Source organism: Schistocerca serialis, chromosome 2 (assembly GCF_023864345.2).
Source record: "Schistocerca serialis cubense isolate TAMUIC-IGC-003099 chromosome 2, iqSchSeri2.2, whole genome shotgun sequence".
Taxonomy (NCBI): Eukaryota; Metazoa; Arthropoda; class Insecta; order Orthoptera; family Acrididae; genus Schistocerca; species Schistocerca serialis.
The window spans coordinates 517,119,803-517,140,108 of NC_064639.1; the positions used below are offsets into that span (position 1 = coordinate 517,119,803).

At 37.9% G+C, this 20,306-nt stretch overlaps 1 protein-coding gene across 1 annotated transcript in view; it reads left to right on the forward strand.

The window, feature by feature from the left end:
• Nucleotides 1-20,306, forward strand: part of LOC126457488 (phenoloxidase 2-like) — a 294,687-nt gene that overhangs the window by 97,712 nt on the left and 176,669 nt on the right. The window contains exons 3-4 of the mRNA XM_050093788.1: nt 170-393; nt 5,928-6,130. Coding sequence (XP_049949745.1) covers nt 170-393; nt 5,928-6,130 — 427 coding nt within the window. The remainder of the gene's footprint in view (nt 1-169; nt 394-5,927; nt 6,131-20,306) is intronic.

Below are 20,306 nucleotides of genomic sequence, written 5' to 3' on the forward strand. Positions count from 1 at the left end.
ACTATACACACAATAATTTTTTTTTATCTTTATACTGTGATTCATTCTCAACAAGTCATGTTCTCCTACATGTAAATATGCAGTCTTTAACTGATGACTCTTAATCACTGTTTTATTCCTTTGGATTGTTTCCAATATTAATTAAACTGACTTTGATCTTGTGTTTCAGATATGCCTAACAGAGAAGACTTCCTTTCTGCCTCTGTTTTCTGTAGGGAGAGACTGAATCCTTATCTTTATATATACGCATTATCTGTAGCAATACTGCACAGACCAGATACACGTGATGTTGGTTTACCCTCGCTTATCAGTGTTTTCCCTCATAAATTTGTTAATGGGGAAATTTTCACAAGAGTAAGGCAGGAGGCAAATGCTGTCCCACCTGGCTCAAGGGTTAGTACTCTTCTGTCTGTAAGCATATTTCTATTAATAATTTTCACCTTATCTATCCTTTATTGATGAAAAGGGTACCAAAAAGACAAACATCAATCAACAGAGAATCTCTTCATTTTGTAGGTATTCATTGTAGCTAATTTTAGACCTGATAAATGTCAGTTAATCTTGCTATAAAAACCTCAAGATATCATGGTCAGAATCAGATGCTTCCTGGTAGTTGTCCTGTATAATGTGTCTATGGAGATGTGAACATTGGATCTTGGCACAACACCAGATGAATGAAATCACATGTATTGAATACAAGTGACCACAGAGGCCACCATAGAAGAAGAGCCATGATGAGAATGTATTTAATCTAATGATGAGTGGTCAGTGGAAGTGGATGTATCTTCATTTTTTCAGATGAAATTGTCACTAAGAATGAGCTCTTTGCTTTCTTCTGGTAATTACAGCATAAGGCATACTGCATGTGGTACCAATGACTATTCTCTACACAAATAAAAACTATGCAAAGACCTACATTCAACTGTACTTCCAGCATACAAATGTCTACCAGTGTCCATACAAATGAGTTAAAAATGGGTTGGTGGTTGTACTCATGTAGAATGTAAAGCTACTTTTATAAGTAGACTGATTTGTAATGCTACTAATTTTATTCATAGATTTCCCCTTGACATTTTAGCACACCCAGGTTCCAAAACTGGAGTACATGACAATTGCTGTGTGTATAAGACAACTTTTAACAATTGATAAAGAATGTGTACAGAAGGTTAACTGTCACAATCTCAGTCAAGGAAATAGAAATACACTACTGGCCATTAAGTTGCTACACCAAGAAGAAATGCAGATGATAAACGGGTATTCATTGGACAAATATATTATACTAGAACTGACATCTGATTACATTTTCACGAAATTTGGGTGCCTAGATCCTGAGAAATCAGTACCCAAAACAACCACCTCTGGCCGTAATAATGGCCTTGATACATCTGGGCATTGAGTCAAACAGAGTTTGTATGGTGTGTACAGGTACAGCTGCCAATGCAGCTTCAACATGATATCACAGCTCATCAAGAGTAGTGACTGGCATATTGTGATGAGCCAGTGGCTTGGCCACCATTGACCAGATGTTTTCAGTTGGTGAGAGATCTGGAGAATGTACTGTCCAGGGCAGCAGTCAAATATTTTCTGTATCCAGCAAGGCCCGTACAGGACCTGCAACATGCAGTTGTGCATTATCCTGCTGAAATGTAGGGTTTCACAGGGATCAAATGAAGGATAGAGCCACAAGTCGCAACACTACTGAAATGTAACATCCACTGATCAAAGTGCTGTCAATGCAAACAAGAGGTGACTGAGACCCATTGGCACCCCATACCATCACGCCAGGTGATACACCAGTATGGCGATGATGAATACATGCTTCCAATGTGTGTTGACTGCGATGTGACCATCATGATGCTGTAAACAGAATCTGGATTCATCCAAAAAAGTGACTTTTTGCCATTCGTGCACCCAGGTTTGTTGTTGAGTACACCATCGCAGGCACTCCTGTCTGTGATGCAGCATCAGGGGTAATTGCAGCCATGGTCTCCGAGCTGATAGTCCATGCTGCTGCAAACGTCATCAAACTATTTGTGCAGATGGTTGTTGTCTTGCAAATGTCCCCATCTGTTGACTCAGGGATCGAGACGTGGCTACATGATCTGTTACAGCCATGTGGGTAAGATGACTGTCATCTCAACTGCTAGTGATATGAGGCCATTGGGTTCCAGCACAGCATTCCGTATTACCCTCCTGAACCCACCGATTCCATATTCTGCTAACAGTCATTGGATCTCGGCCAATGTAAGAAGCAATGTCGCGATATGATAAACTGCAATCATGATAGACTACAATCCGACCTTTATCAAAGTCGGAAACGTGATGGTATGCATTTCTCCTCCTTACACGGGGCATCACAACAACGTTTCACCAGGCAATGCCAGTCACCTGCTGCTTGTGTATGAGAAATCGGTTGGAAACTTTCCTCATGTCAGCACGTTGTAGGTGTTGCCACCAACGCCAACCTTGCGTGAATGCTCTGAAAAGCTAATCATTTGCATATCACAGCATCTTCTTCCTGTCAGTTAAATTTCGTATCTGCAGCACATCATCTTCGTGGTGTAGATTTCAAAATAGTATGGAAATAGTTACATAAGTCACAATCCCATTGAAAATATTAATACAAAAATCAATATTTGCACTTTTTAATGCTCAGTTAAACAGTTTGTCGTGCAAGAAGTACCATACTTGGAATAGTAGTTATGCATAATAACAACTGACAAACCATAAAATTTTGTACAAATAGATTTTATTGTTCTACAAGGTAGAAAGCATGATGTCACAAACATCAATCAGAGCAAACTAACTATAGATCCAGAGAGGTTAGTTGAGCTCTCTGAAGGCAGCAATATTGTACCAGGCGATTCCATGGATGTGTGTCCACACAGAGGCTCCCCCTGCTGATAGTGCTAGTATGGAACACATGGGAGAAATATGTATATGCTGACAAGATGTTGGTGTGATGGAGGTGTTAATCACTGAAATATCATAACTGGTGAGGAGCCTCACCAGGCACAGGGCATGGCCAAAGCACTAAGTGGGAGGAGCTTCCGGAGGCTGAGGAGAGGGGGATGGTAGTGCAGTGTAAGTGGTGTGATGGTCCATGATTGGTGAGGCAGCTGGAGGCATGACATCATCATCTGTGATGAAGGATGGGCAGCATACCTAGTGTGATGGTTAGAGGCTGATTAGGCAGTGGTAGAGGCAGTGTCATCCCCCACATCAGTGGCAGAAGCAGTGTATACAGAGGTGGTGACGAGAGGGCTCAGTTGGTCATGAAGCAAGATGTTAAACCCAGTGTACTGGTGCAGAAGGGAAGGGGCATAGCATGTTTCATTGACCTGGAGACTACTCTGTGGACTGTCTGCCAATTTGTGAAACTAGCAGCGATGACTAACAGTGACTCAAGCAGGGTGACATTGACCTCTTCTTCTGAGTATCAGTTAACTTCTGAGAGAAGAAGTGCAGTGGCTGTGTTGTGCCAGCAATCTCTTGCTGCAGTACCACATCAGTCACACAATTGCTGGTGTCTGTGGTGATCACAAGGTGTGTGTCCAGTGATGGAAACACAAGGGTAACTTCCTGTGTGACATCAGATTTAATCTTGTTGATGGCCATTTGTATTTCAGTCATCTATATCACGTATCATTTGCCAGTGATGTTCCTGCTGAGCAGCAGCTCAGTCAGAGGAAAGAGTGTGGTAGTTCTTGATAGTCTGAGGGGGTAGGGAGGAGGCAGAGTTGTTCCCTTTTCTCTAGCATGGAGTATTTCTGTGAAGCATCAGCCAAATGTCCAACAAAGGTGACACATGATTGCCATAGTTGGCAGTTGTCATTGTTAATTATGACACTGTGTGTCACTAACTTGTCTAACATGGCACGTAAATTTGATCTCATATTCATCAGGAGACTGTGAGAAAATTATCATGTCATCTAGGTAAGCATAGCAGAAGGATGTGTTAAATCGGAGTCCATCAATAAACTTCCACCAGGTCTGGACCACATTTTTTAAGCTATATGCCATAAATAAAAACTCAAACAGATCAAATGACTTGGTTCTTGCATTTTTTGTTATATCCTTGTCAGCCATAGGTATCTGTAAATGGGCCCTTTTACAGTCAACAACACTGAATATGGTGACACCAAGAAGTTTGTGTGCAAGCCTATTACAGTCCAGGCATTGTGGAACTGATAATCATCACACAGTCACCAGATATTCCTGCCAGAGGTGATTTTAATGCAGTTAACTTTCCCATCATGGACAGTAAAAATAATCTGTGGCCAGATGGACTGGTGTGAAGTGGTGGACAAGAGCGTAGTGATAGGTGTTATTGTAACACAATTGTCAATGGACAACCCCATCGCGGAAGCACTGTGAACAAATTGGATGTGGTTGGGTGAGCACAATTAGGTAAAGGCAACGGACTGACCTGTTTTGAGGCCAACGAAATGTCTTCATTGTCGGGCAGTGGGTGTAGGTGTTGCAGAACAGTGAGTTGCTGTTGATCCATATGAAGTTCACTAGAAGTCTTGGTGATGCTTGTAGAGAGAAGGTCATTGGTTTCTCACATATCTGAGTTGGAATGCTAGAGTTCAGAGTGCATGGCAGATTTCATGCGGAGCTCATCCAGAAGCATTTCGTATTTCAAGATAACATCAAGAGGCATCTCTGACTGTGAAGTAGGAGATGGCAGCGTATCATTTGCAGGAAGGGAGTTGCTGATATTTCTGCTGATCAGCTGTTGGCCACCATGGTGCAAGAGCAGAGGGCAGTTCAGTTCTGGCAGTAAACAGTAGTGCTCTTAAGCAAGGCTCCACTGTTGCCACTAACAACGTCCAGGGCTTAGGTGCATGGTTGCCAAGATTGAGAGTGATGGAGGCAGTGCCAGCCACTGGTACCACCGAGTCATTAGCTGGATGTCATTGTGAGGATGAAGGCGAACATATAGTTTGTTTCGACTGGCTGACATAAGTCAGAGACCGGGTGGAGATGCATTGGTGGTAGTCTGCATTTTATGCATTTGATTATGTTCATGATGCTGGAGACTACACAGAGCAGTAGTGGCAAGGTTCAGCAAGTCACAGATGACATCAAGAGGTACAGTGCAAGCTGCACAGTAGCAGCCAGGAATGCAGGCAGGATGTTGGCTAGTCTGGGCCTGGGTCGTGCATTGTTGACTATGTGGGTGGGGATGCTGTCAGCTGTAGTGCAGTCGTAATGAGAATTAATCAATGAGCAGTACTGTGTGAGCACTAGCATTCTGTCAGCCAGACATAGTTTGAAACCTAGTGGAGTAATGGAGTGTCCTCATATGCCAGCATTGCCATTTGAATGCTCTTCAACTGCTTTAATAGCCAAAAGATCCACAGGGCATGATATGGGAGTAGGCTTGTATCAGTTTGCAGGTGAAGCTTGCACCACACCGCAGAAGGCATACTGTGACCAAGTGAGGTTTCACTTACCACTAGATGAAGTTGTTGCACTGGCATGTGGGATAGACATTAAAGTAGAAGTGCCTCAATGGTCTTGTACTTGTCTGTGTCACTAATGAGATCGGCATGATCACCAAGGTGGTTAAGAAGTACTGCAAATTTGTCATTGTTCTTAGTGTTGCCTGTGGACTGCATTATGCACTCACTAGGCATGAATCATAGCATTGGTAAGTCCACATTCAATGGATGGAGTTTCAGTATGAATTAAGTGCAGGTCCAGAGTGGTTAGTTGAGCTACCTCAGGGCAGCAATATTGTGCTGGCCGACTCCACAGTTTTATGTCCCCACAGTCACATTAGATTATTTGAATAACCGCTGCATTGCTAAAAAATGTATTGTATTAATAAATGCATTAATTGTACTAAATGATGCATTATCTATGACAAGAGACAATTTTGAAAATTTATATTGTGAAAATTTCTCTTGTTGAATCAGGTTCCAATAGAAATACCACAGGATTTCACTGCCTCTGACCTTGAACCTGAGCACCGTGTTGCCTATTTTCGTGAAGATATTGGAATAAATTTGTTCCACTGGCACTGGCATCTTGTGTATCCATTTGAAGGACCTCTCAACATTGTGAATAAAGATCGCCGTGGTGAACTTTTCTACTATCTACATAAACAACTTGTTGCCAGGTAAATTTATTGCTTCATAACATTATAAGACATAAAAAAGAGTTTTGGTGAATCATTTTGTTTTAAAATGATTTAGAATGGTGCTAGGTAAAATTTAGCCATCATTTGGAACGTCCTGCTGTGTCAGCTGACAAAAATGGAAGGTAAATCTCAGTGACAGAGAGACATTAGTAGAGAGTGAAATTTGGGGGGGAGGGGGGGTGTTAACTATTGTTCTGATGTTTTATCAATATAGGAATGTGGTGTACTCATTATTATCACCAATTGGTATCAAACTGTATACACTGTTCACCTTGTTAGATTCAGTTACAATGAACATAAAAAAATCAAGGGTAACATCATTAATATGACACAGTGCATAAGTAAAGCTCAATAAAAGTATAACACAAAAGGAGTGTTTAGGTGGCTGATGTATAGATGAGATGTGATTGTAGCAGAAACAGAGAGCATGTATAAGTTGCTGTTTCCCAGTTCAAAATACATGTGATGCTCTGATATCTTATCCACAGTCTTTACATATCATTTCCCTCTCTGCCACCCATCCTCCCTTTTCCCTGTGAATCAAATGAGAAGACAATGGTAGTGAACACATTGCTCATACTTGCCAATAATGTTTGTAAAAATGAAATATGTTAAAATGCTTTGTTAGATGTAAAAATGACTGTACGTTCAAACGAAACAGCCTGAAATAAACTTGTGGAGACAATTAATGTATCCATGATGTCTGAAAATTTGGAAAATAAGACGATCAAGCTTGTGGATTTAGAAAATGAAAAATGATAAAATATGTTATTTGACTGTTGGGAGTAATATCACACTGTGTTTTAGAGGTGCAATGTTAGTGTTTCACTGACTGGGTAACAACTTTTTATGAGGTCAGTTGTACCTTGCTCTTGGAAATACTAAAACATAATTTAATAGAGTGCAGAGATCACAGACTAATTTACAATCTGTTTATTTGTGTATTTGCAGCCCATATAATATCAGTTTCTGGACATTGAAATATATTTTAGTTCACGTATACAAAGGTTTAGTTAACATACATAAGTGCACACATTGATGTAAATATTGGTCAGAAATGATCACTTTTGCTACAAAAATAAACTTATGCTGTATACACTGTTTTACAGAGAGATTACAATGTGAAATACAAAAGCATACATCGATATAGTGTGTGAAGATCAGAAATTATCATTTTTATGTTGCAAAAAATAGAACACCACATGAGGACTGGGGGCACCGAGGTGGTTAAAACTGGGACAGGTGTGAGACAGTGTTATTCCTTTGTTTTTAAATTAATCAGTATGTGTGTAGATATGGAATTATTATTGTAATTTCATTATTTTGACACTGGATGTTGAATTATTTATGAGATGAAGTGTAAAGATGATATGTTGATTATTCCTGAATCAGAAAATTAATACTCAAAAAGAGTACTTACCTTTGAGAAAATATATAGTATTGGAAAAAATATAGCATAAAAATATAGCATTGGAAAAAAGGCAGTACTCATGAAGATGTCTCACAAATGTATATCCTTACATGTAAAAGTAGGATCAACCATTGTGGAAGAAAGTGAACAGTTCAAATACTTGGGAAGTTGAAATGTGGCAAGGCAAAATAGCTCCACTTGGTGTGATACCACTTCTAAGATAAATAATATTTATTTTTCTTTTCCTCTTTATTTTGCATACTTGATATACTTAAAAACTAACCTCACCAATGTTTGTTTTGGAATTTAAAAATTTTGTTTGAAGGCCTGTGACATAGCAAGTTGGAATTATTCCATCTATTATAACTTCAACTCCTGTGAAGAACTAATTTTTCCCCTTTGCTCATTTCTCATATTTGATACATTTTCTGAGTATTGTACATGTGAGAATTGATCAAATATTTCAAATCATCAACTAAGCAGTTTCCTACTTAGATTCATTATTGATGGTAATGTTGCTGATGTCTTGATTCTAAGGCTTGAAATTGACTTCCCCCTCTGCTATTGCTCAAAACCAAACGAGAAATAAAGTTCAGAGCAAGTGCACTTTTCTAGCTTAACATCACTAGGTGTGTACAGGTAAGAAATAGGTGAGAAGGACAGTCAGTCAGTAACTGCTTCTTGCTACTCCTTATTGAATTTGTAACTATTTCAAATGTCTTAGTGCCTCCCAAAATTTGAATCATTTTCATCAAGAGAAGTAAAACATAATACATTAACACTGAGACACCAGAATTCTGCAGGTTGAAATGGGATACTCACAAAAGTTCTTAAATTTGTGCACAAAATGACACAGTATCTGTAATAATAATCAAATCTTTTGAGTACGAATGTTTCCAAGAGGTGCTAAAGTACACAGAAATAAAACCATTACACAACAAAGGATCAAGAAAAGACACGGGAAATTACCATCCCATCTCTCTTCATCCAGTCCTGCCAAAAGTATCTGAAAAAGCTGTTGCCACCAAGATTCAAAATTTTATTGAAAAATATGACATTATTTTGAAGAAACAGAGTGACTTCTAGCATGGAAAAAGCACAGTAGAAGCAGTTCACAAATTTATTGGTAAGATTAGCACATCATTAGACAATAAGAATAAAGTTGCAGGAATCTTTTTTGACCTCATAAAAGTCTTTGACTCAGTAAATCATGCCATTCTTACCTATAAGTTTTTATTATTATTATTATTATTATTATTATTATTATTTATTTAGTCATCTGTGGACATATTAAAATGTATGGATGTTGTCAGTTGCGTACATTCATATATTTATACAATTTGTTGTTACATGTAGTTAAACAATGTGACACATAAGCTATTTACAATCATTTTTGCTCCTTATCAAAATATTGTGAAACAAAAGCTATTTACAATCATTTTGTACTAAGGAATTCACTTATAGTAGTAGTAGTAGTAGTAGTAGTAGTTTATTCATCCAGAGACAATTTACATTGCATGGATTTCGTCAAAAAATACATAGTATATACACACACATAAAGGGTGAAAAATACTATACAAAATACAGATGTGCATAGTGGACTACATAACATCAGACCACATTGAAATAGCATGTACAACTTTGATTATTTACATTGATGTATGAGAAAGACTTTTTACATGGAATACACAGTTAACATTTAGATATAACACATACAATTCTAGCACTTTTGTACATATTATTTATTTAGATCATAGCAACAGTCAGATAAAAATTACTATTGGCACAGAGTACATCAATATAATTGTTCAGGATGAAGCTATTCCAGGTATTCTTTTACACTATAATAGCAGTTGGTCATTAATGATATGAATACTGCTTCTTCAAATGAAGACAATTTTTTTATTTCTTTTATCTTTATCGGTAGTTTGTTATACAATCTGCTTCCTTGTATGTTTGTTTGTTTCTGCGCCAAAGCCTTGTTAACTCTTTTTATATGAATGTCATTGCACTTTCTTGTGTTGTAAGTATGTAGATCCGAGTTGGATTGGAAATTGTTAATATTTCGTTTTACATTAATTACGCTTTTCTGTATATAGAGGCACGGTAGGGGTAGAATATTCAGCTGTTTAAATAATTGCTTTGAAGGAGTTAGCCTTGAACTGTTGGTAATTATTCTAACAGCTCGTTTTTGTAGAGTGAAGATGGTTTTGAGATTTTTCTTACTATGACCCCGGAAGATGAGGCCATAGGTAATAGCAGAATGTATATAAGCAAAGTAAACAGCTCTGCTACATTCCCTACTACATACAAAGCTAATAACGCGTAAAGCAAAGCAAGCAGAGCTTAACTTATGTGAGAGATACAGGATATGGGATTTCCAGTCTAAATTTTCATCTATGTGTAAAAGCAGTGTCCTTGCAAAAACAATTTAAGATTTTTCCTAAAGCGGTACATGTTATCCGCTTCTTTTATTTTCTGTGGCAGTTTATTATACAGTTTTACACCTTCATACAAGAAGCTATTTTGAGTCTTATGTTTATTCTTCCTTTCTAGGTGAAGACAGTGACTTGTTCTTGTACTATAGTTTTGAAAACTGCTATTTGTGCTATAATTTTCTATATTTTTCTTGATGAACACTGTGGTTTGGAATATAAATTCACAAGGAACAGTTAGAATTTCTAACATTTTGACAAGTTCTCTGCAGTGGGCCCACTTACTGCTTTTTGTTATAATTCTTACTGCTCTCTTTTGCATTTTTAATACTGTTTGTAAATTCTGAGCACTGTTTCCCTAGAAAATAATACCATAACTGATTACTGAATGAACATAACTAAAGAATACAGTTACCAAACATTCACTACTGCATGTGGATACAAGGACTCTAAGTATCTAAAAACAAAGATGATGTAACTTACCAAACGAAAGCGTTGGTATGTTGATAGAGACACTAACAAACACTAACACACACACAAAATTCAAGCTTTCACAACCCACGGTTGCTTCATCAGGAAAGAGGGAAGGAGAGGGAAAGAGGACAGGATGTGGGTTTTAAGGGTGAGGGTATGGAGTCATTCCAATCCCAGGAGCGGAAAGACTTACCTTAGGGGGAAAAAAGGACAGGTATACAGTCGCACACACACACATATCCATCTGCACATATACAGACACAAGCAGAGATATGTAAAGGCAAAGGGTTGGGCAGAGGTGTCAGTTGAGGCGGAAGTACAGGGGCAAAGATGTTGTTGAATGACAAGTGATGTATGGGGGGCGGCAACTTGAAATTAGTGGAGGTCGAGGCCTGGTGGGTAGCAGGAAGAGAGAATATATTGAAGGGTAAGTTCCCATCTTTGGAGCTCTGATAGGTTGGTGTCAGTGGGAAGTATCCAGATAACCCAAATGGTGTAACACTGTGCCAAGATGTACTGGCCATGCACCAAGGCATGTTTAGCCAACAAACACTGTCTACCTGTGTCCGTTCATGTGAATGGACAGTTTGTTGCTGGTCATTCCCACATAGAAGGCTTCTAACGTACCAAACAAGAAAGCTTGAAATTTGTGTGTGTGCTTGTGTGTGTTTTTTATTGTGTCTATCTACCAGCACTTTATCGTTTGGTAAGTTACAGCATCTTTGTTTTTTATATATACTTTTCCCATGTGGAATGTTTCCCTCTATTTTATATGCATAGGTGAAGAATACTCTACACAATACAAATGTGCATAGTAGACTACACAACATCAGACCGCGTTGAAATAGCATGTACAACTTTGATTAATTACATTAATGTATGAGAAAGACTTTTTACATGGAATACACAGTTGATATTTAGATATAACACATAATAATTCTAACCTTTTTGTACATATTATTTATTTAGATCATAGCAACAATAAGATAAAAATTACTATTGGCACAGAGTACATAAATCTAATTGTTTTGTATGAAGCTATTCCAGCTATTCATTTACACTATAATAGCAGTTGGTCATTAAAAATTTGAATACTGCTTCTTTAAATGAATACAATTTTTTTATTTCTTTTATCTTTACCGGTAGTTTGTTATACAATCTACTTCCTTGTATGTTTGTTTGTTTCTGTGCCAAAGCCTTGTTAACTTGTGGTGTAGAGCGCCATAAATATCGATATTTGTTCTGTGCGTAAGTGTGCTATCTTTGAGGAGAGGGCTTTGAATAGGATGTTGGATGCTAACGGCAGTTAGCCTCCGGACTTGTATCTGTGTAGAAGCTAAGTGTGAATAAATCTGTATCTGGGAGAATTCTAGTTGTTTACCTACAACTATTCCATATTCCCTCAAACTCTTTTAATATGAATTGTATTGCACTTTCTTGTGTTGTAAGTATGTAGATCTGAGTCGGATTGGAAATTGTCAATATTTCTTTTTACATTAATTACATTTTTTTGTATATAGAGGCATGGTAGTTTGTTAGCTGCTGAAATAATTGCTTTGAAGGAGTTAGCCTTGAACTGTTGGTAATTATTCTAATAGCTCGTTTTTGTAGAGTGAAGATGGTTTTGAGATTTTTCTTACTATAACCCCAGAAGGTGAGGCCATAGGTAATAGCAGAATGTATATAAGCAAAGTAAACAGTTCTGCTACATTCCCTACTACATACAAAGCTAATAACACATAATGCAAAGCAAGCAGAGCTTAACTTATGAGAGAGATACAGGATGTGGGATTTCCAGTCTAAATTTTCATCTATATGTACACTTAGGAATTTTGTGGTAGCAGCTCTCACAATTTCTTTATTTTGTATTCTGAGATCCAGATCAGAGTGTGACTTTGTTTTCCTGTAATGGATATAATTAGTTTTAGAGATATTTATGGTTAATTTGTTCATTTCAAACCAATTTTGCAAATAGTCTACAGGGTTTTACAAAAAGGTATGGCCAAACTTTCAGGAAACATTCCTCACACACAAAAAGAAAAGACGTTATGTGGACATGTGTCCGGAAACGCTTAATTTCCATGTTAGAGCTAGTTTTAGTTTCATCAGTATGTACTGTGCTTCCTCGATTCACCACCAGTTGGCCCAATTGAAGGAAGGTAATGTTGATTTCGGTGCTTGTATTCACATGCGACTCATTGCTCTACAGTACTAGCAACAAGCACATCAGTACGTAGCATCAATAGGTTCGTATTCATCACGAACGTGGTTTTGCAGTCAGTGCAATGTTTACAAATGCGGAGTTGGCAGATGCCCATTTGATGTATGGATTAGCATGGGGCAATAGCCATAGTGCGGTACATTTGTATCGAGACAGATTTCCAGAACGAAGGTGTCCCGACAGGAAGACGTTCGAAGCAATTGATCGGCATCTTAGGGAGCACGGAACATTCCAGCCTATGACTCACGACTGGGGAAGACCTAGAATGACGAGGACACCTGCAATGGACGAGGCAATTCTTCATGCAGTTGACGATAACCCTCATGTCAGTGTCAGAGAAGTTGCTGCTGTACAAGGAAACGTTGACCACGTCACTGTATGGAGAGTGTAACGGGAGAACCAGCAGCTGGGCCTCCACGGGTACACTTCTGCGAATGGTTCATCCAACAATGTGTCAATCCTCATTTCAGTGCAAATGTTCTCTTTATGGATGAGGCTTCCTTCCAACGTGATCAAATTGTAAATTTTCACAATCAACATGTGTGGGCTGACGAGAATCTGCACGCAATTATGCAATCACGTCATCAACACAGCTTTTCAGTGAACGTTTGGGCAGGCATTGTTGGTGATGTCTTGATTGGGCCCCATGTTCTTCCACTTACGCTCAATGGAGCACGTTATCATGATTTCATATGGAATACTCTACCTGTGCTGCTAGAACATGTGCCTTTACAAGTACGACACAACATGTGATTCATGCACGATGGAGCTCCTGCACATTTCAGTCGAAGTGTTCGTACGCTTCTCAACAACAGATTCGGTGACCGATGGATTGGTAGAGGCGGACCAATTCCATGGCCTCCACGCTCTCCTGACCTCAACCCTCTTGACTTTCATTTATGGGGTCATTTGAAAGCTCTTGTCTACGCAACCCCGGTACCAAATGTAGAGACTCTTCGTGCTCGTATTGTGGTCGGCTGTGATACAATACGCCATTCTCCAGAGCTACATCAGCGCATCAGGGATTCCATGCGACAGAAGGTGGATACATGTATCATCGCTAATGGAGGATATTTTGAACATTTCCTGTAACAAAGTGTTTGAAGTCACGCTGGTACGTACTGTTGCTGTGTGTTTCCATTCCGTGGTTAATGTGATTTGAAGAGAAGTAATAAAATGAGCTCTAACATGGAAAGTAAGCGATTCTGGACACATGTCTGCATAACATATTTTCTTTCTTTGTGTGTGAGGAATGTTTCCTGAAAGTTTGGCCGTACCTTTTTGTAACACCCTATATAACTCCAGTTGCAGATTTTGGCAATACCCAGTTAATGTAAGCTACTACAATGTTTGTGTCATCCACAAACACGGTTATGTGTGTACCATTTACCGGAATGTTGATATCATTTATGTAAAGAAGAAATAGGAGAGGTCCTAGAACACTCCCCTGTGGTACCCCAATTGGCACGGTCTGAATATCCGATCTGTAAACAATACTTTGGTTTTTACTGTTTGTAGTTACAGTTTCTACTACGTGTTTCCTATTATGGAGATATGACTGAAACCACTCTTTTGCCACTCCTTGTATACCAACATATTCTAATTTGTCTAGCACTATATCATGTTGGACCGTATTAAATGCCTTTGATAAGTCCAAGTTTATTCCTATTGTACTGTTGTTCCCATCTAGCACCATTTCAATATTTTCATTGAATTGGGTGATGGCTGACTCTATACTCATTCCTTTGCGAAAGCCATGTTGGTTTACAGACAATAGATTGAATTTCTTGAGGTAATTTGTAATTCTGTTTTTCATGACTGTCTCTATTACTTTTGAAAATACCGATAATAAAGCAATTGGTTTATAGTTTCCCACTTCATGTATATTGCCCTTTTTATACAATGGTTTTATTTTTGCAATTTTTAATCATTGTGGAAAGACTCCTTCTGACAATGATATGTTTGTGATGTGTGAGAGTGGTTCTGATATGACACTATCACATCTCATCATGACTGAACAAGGTACCTCGTCAATCCCTGAGGACATTTTAATCATCATTGTTTTTATTATTCGATTAACTTCCAATTTGTTCATGGGAGGTAGCAAAATTCAATTAACACTTTGTTCTACTGGGACTGATGTTCTACTAATCCTAGAACAATTTTTACTCAGATTGATTGGACTATTTATGAAGTAGTTATTAACGAAATTTGCTAAAGTAAGATTTCTGACTAGTGCACTGTGATCATCTTTTGAAACAAAGTCATCTAGATTTCTAACATTTTGCTTGGGCCTATTTCTTTTTTTACTACATTCTTTTTTTACTACATTTTACATACTGTATATTGAGCAACCAGTAAAGGAAACAAAAGAAAAATTTGGAGTAGGTATTAAAATCCAGGGGGAAGAAACAAAAACTTTGAGGTTCGCCGACGACATTGTAATTCTGTCAGAGACAGCAAAGGACTTGGAAGAGCAGTTGAACGGAATGGACAGTGTCTTGAAAGGAGGATATTAGATGAACATCAACAAAAGCAAACCGAGGATAATGGAATGTAGTCGAATTAAGTCAGGTGATGCTGAGGGAATTAGATTAGGAAATCAGACGCTTGAAGTAGTAAAGGAGTTTTGCTATTTGAGGAGCAAAATAACTGATGATGGTCGAAATAGAGAGGATATAAAATGTATACTGGCAATGGCAAGGAAAGCGTTTCTGAAGAAGAGAAATTTGTTAACATCGAGTATAGATTTAAGTGTCAGGAAGTCATTTCTGAAAGTATTTGTATGGAGCGTAGCCATGTATGGAAGTGAAACATGGACAATAAATAGTTTGGACAAGAAGAGAATAGAAGCTTTCGAAATGTGGTGCTACAGAAGAATTTTGAAGATTAGGTGGGTAGATCACATAACTAATGAGGAGGTATTGAATAGAATTGGGGAGAAGGGAAGTTTGTGTCACAACTTGACTAGAAGAAGGGATCGGTTGGTAGGACATGTCCTGAGGCATCAAGGGATTACAAATTTAGCATTGGAGGGCAGCGTGGAGGGTAAAAATCATAGAGGGAGACCAAGAGATGAATACACTAAGCAGATTCAGAAGGATGTAGGTTGCAGTAGGTACTGGGAGATGAAGGAGCTTGCACAGGATAGATTAGCATGGAGAGGTGCATCAAACCAGTCTAAGGACTGAAGACCACAATAACAACAACAACACTACATTCCATATAGCTTTTGATTTGTTTGCTGACCCAGCTATTACACTGTCATTGTGCATTGTCTTGGCTTTTTTGATCAGCTTCCTGTCTTTTTCCTATATGTCTTAACAAAATCTGTGAAGTATTGTCTTTTTTGAGTTGACTAATATGTTTGAGTGTTTGACTAGATACTCTAATACCAGGTGTTATCCACTGACTTGTGTTCTTAGTCATGACATTGATCTTCGTGAGCTTTTTTGGAAAACACACCTCAAATAGGGACATGAATGTACTAGAAAAAGCAGTTGTTGTTTGTGCAAAGACACCTTCCCAGGTTTCATTAACTAAGAACTGGATGAAAGTATTCACTTTTTCTGTGCAGAAGTGCCTTTTGTATATCCGCTTATATTTTACTGCCTTGGGTACAGAGGAATTTATGTATGCTAGTAGTGTATTGTGATCCGTAAGACCTAAGTTTACGTTTAATGCCTCAGTGATACCATTATCCATATTTGTGAAGATATTCTCTAAAGGAGAAGATGACAGTTCTGTTATTCTGGTCACATCTGTTAAGAGTGGTTTCATATTGTGCATATCTTTTTCGAGAGTTTCATAGCATGTTCATTCCACTTCATTTGGCTGTCAATGTGCAACCCTAAGAATTTTGTTGTATGTACGTCATCTATGGAGATGTTATCTAGTTTTAAATTTAAGGGACTCTGTTTTCTGTTCATTCTAAAGCATATTGTATTTGTTTCCTTCACGTTGGGAGTTATTTTGTTTTCCTGAGACCATTTGTGAACATCCCTCAGCACTTCAGTAGTATTTCTCAATATTTGTGCTGGTGTCTTACTGGTGATTACTATGTTGCCATCATCCACAAACAATATCTTCTCTCCATGGCTGATCTGTAGTGTGAAATCATTTATATACACCAGAAATAATACAGGGCCCAGTAAACTTCCTTGAGGGACCTCAATATTGATATATTGTGGATCAGACATATGTTTCTCAATGTACTTTGATCCACTGGAGACATGTATGATCTCTACTACCTGTACTCTGTTTTCTAGATATGAACTAAGCCATTTGAGAACCACTCCCCTTACTCCTAGTGCCTCTAATTTATGCGACAGCTTCTGGTGGTCAACTGTATCAAATGCCTTAGACAGGTCTAGGAAAAGGCCAGTTACATAGCTGTTCTCATCTAGTGCTTCTAAAACTACTTTTGTAAATTGTGCTATTGCAGATTCTGTACCTCTACCAGGCCTGAAACCATGCTGGTCATTGCAGAGGAGGTTGAATTTACTTAGATAGCTCAAAAGCCAGTTTTTCATTATTGTTTCTATCACTTTGGAAAAGCACAACAATAGGGCTATTGGTCTGTAGTTATCAATGTTTTCTACGTCACCTTTCTTGTGAACTGGTAAAATTTTGGCATGCTTCAGATAGTCAGGGAAGCAACCAGTTTTGAAGGATTCATTTATAATTTCTGTTAGTGGAGCTTTGATATCATTTATGCATTTTTTTAATATGCACGTTGGGATTTCATCTAAACCTGCCGAGTTTTTGTTCTTTACTTGCCTTACAACATTGCATACTTCCTTCTCAGTAGTTGGCAATAATACCATTGAGTTTGCTTCTGTATTGGTTGATTAGCACCTTTTGGAAAAATTTTCTGTAAGTTTGTTGCAATGCTGCTAAAGTAGGTATTCACATAATTTGCTAAGTCTTTTGGGTTACTTTCTAAGTTTTCCTTGTTCCTGATTTGTGTGTTTGTACCTCTCTGCTTCACAGTTCCTGTTTCTTGTTTCACTACAGCCCATGTAGCTTTACTTTTATTACTGGCTAAATTTATGAACCTATCGTTGGCTCATTTTTTTTGCAGTGTTGAGTACCTTCCTGTAGATCCTTTTGTAGTTTTGTAGTAGTGCAAAGAAAACTGGATCACTATTGTCCTTTTTAATGGAGTTTAAGTATTTACAAGTTTGAGCATTTTTTTCTAATTCCTTCAGTAATCCATTTATTGTTGGTGGGTGTTCCAATGGGAATTAATACTTTGGGGAATGTTTCTTCAAATTTTAATTTAAACTCAGACATAAAATCGGAGAACTTGCTATTCACTTTAGTTTCTATGTATACTCCTTCCCAACTTTCATATGCTAACTTTAAAGAAAACTCTTGCAAAGCTGATGGAAAGTAGACTCTTTTATATACGTGCAGTTTTGATTCTTTTTTTACACAAGCTTTTACTTTTATAATCTGACATAGATGGCCAGACAGTTCCAGATTTTTGACAATTACATCACAGTTTTCTCTGCCTACATCTGTAGCTACATGGTCAATGGTAGAAGATGACTCTGTGGTTATTCTTGTTGCACAGTTGACTAGTGATGATATACCAAAACTATGTAGGATATTCGTGAATGTGTTACTGGTGTCATCTGTTTCAGTTGTATTTATATTAAAGTCCCCATACAAAAGGATATTATGTTTCATAGTCAACACTAGTTCTAGGCTTTGTATAAGTTTTGAAAAGAATATCTCTAAATTATCACTGGGAGAATGATATACACATAATATAGTTAGTTTCTTGGGCATATTTATAGCAACAATCTCTATTGCTGACACTTCAAAGTCTTTGTCTACACTTAGCATGATGATATCATTTATGACTTTAAATTCAATGCCATTCTTAACATAAATACATGATCCTCCACCTTTCATTGTGTTTCTGCAATAAGAACATGCTTGGACATATGAGGGTAAAATAATATATAGATTACACTTTCTTTACACCAGTGCTCTGTAATACACGTAACGGTGCTGTCTAAGATTTGTAACTCTACTTCCATCTGTTGCACTTTGTTTTTTACACACTGATTATTTTGGTAGCATACTGTAAGACATTTAATGTTACTTATCTTGGTGGCTTCTTTTTCATCATATCTGCAATTAAAAAATCCTTCAGATGGGAAGGAGGTGTCCTTTTCCGTCTACTTGCTGCCCCATGGATGGTTGTTTCCATGCCTGCTGCTGCTACTGCTATTGCTGGGATTTCTGCTGTTACTGCTGTCTTTGATGCTGCTGCCGATGGTGATGCTGTTGTTGGCATTTCTGTCCCGATTATTGTTTGTACTGCTGTTCCTGTTATTACTGGGATTTCTGTTGTTACTGCTATCTGTGCTGCTGCTGTTGATTGTAATGCTGTAGTTGGCATTTCTGCATCGATTATTGTTTGTACTGCTGCATTTTGTGTAACAGCTATTGGTTGTGATTGTTCTGCTGCTTTTTTTGTTGCTGGTATCATCTGTGATGAGATGGCTTCTCCGTTTTGAGTTGATACAGTAATAGGCATGATGTTGTTCTTTTGTGTACATCATCTCAGCCATCTCATTTATTCTAGAACCTATGAATTTTTTCCCATGAATATTTAAATGCATACCATGCCTGGTGAGGTGTTTCCTTTCCAAGAATTTCACATCTAGGAAGTTTGTTTCTGTATGCTTTGCATATTTTGCAAAATTTCCTGTTGGCCTTAATAATTTCCTGGTTGACACATGACGTTTCTATTAGGTCATATCTGTGTGGTATTCCAGTCACTATTACACTTTCATTTTTCACTGTATCTAGTGTTTTCCGGAGGTTCAGCGGTATGGGATAGTGGTAGTGTTATAAATCGGGTTACTTCACATCTGTACAACAGAAAATGAAGAGTGATTGTCTCATCAAATGCAGCAAATTGTTATTGCAAATGGTAGACAGTAACCCAAGGTGGCCCTCAAGGTTCTATCCTAAGACCTGTTTTGTTACTGTTCTACATTAATAACCTACACATCAATATGAATGCCCATTTTAAGATGGCTATCAGCTTTTGTAGGAAAAATAAGTTATGAGGAGACATTCATTGGAGGAGGTTCATGCATACTTATTCACTCTGATTTAGATTACCATATTGAATATGAGTTTAACTGTTTGAATCAAAAGTATGTTTTTGGAGATTGTGGTGACTAGTCAAGGGAGCTAAATGTTGTAGTGTCAGCTCATAGAATCAGAGGGAAAACAATGACTGGTGAATAGTGGCAGGGGGAATGGAATGTGATAGACATTGAGAACTGATTAAAAATTGGTGCTTAAATAATTAAAAGGGAAATTCTGAAAGAATAATTGAAAGATATTGGAAGGTACACATATCCTGAGTGAACTTTAACTGGCATTAATATCAACAGGCCCTCAATATTCAATACATAATATTCAGCATTTAAATTCATGTACTTCTTTTACTTGTTATCACAATTGTGAATAGAGCTTTGTAAGACAATACTCGTTCTGGATCGCCCCTCGTCTGCTCATGTAAATTATTCTTGTCTGCTTCAATCCTCTTGATGCAGGATTCTCGGTGCATCGCGGAATGATGAA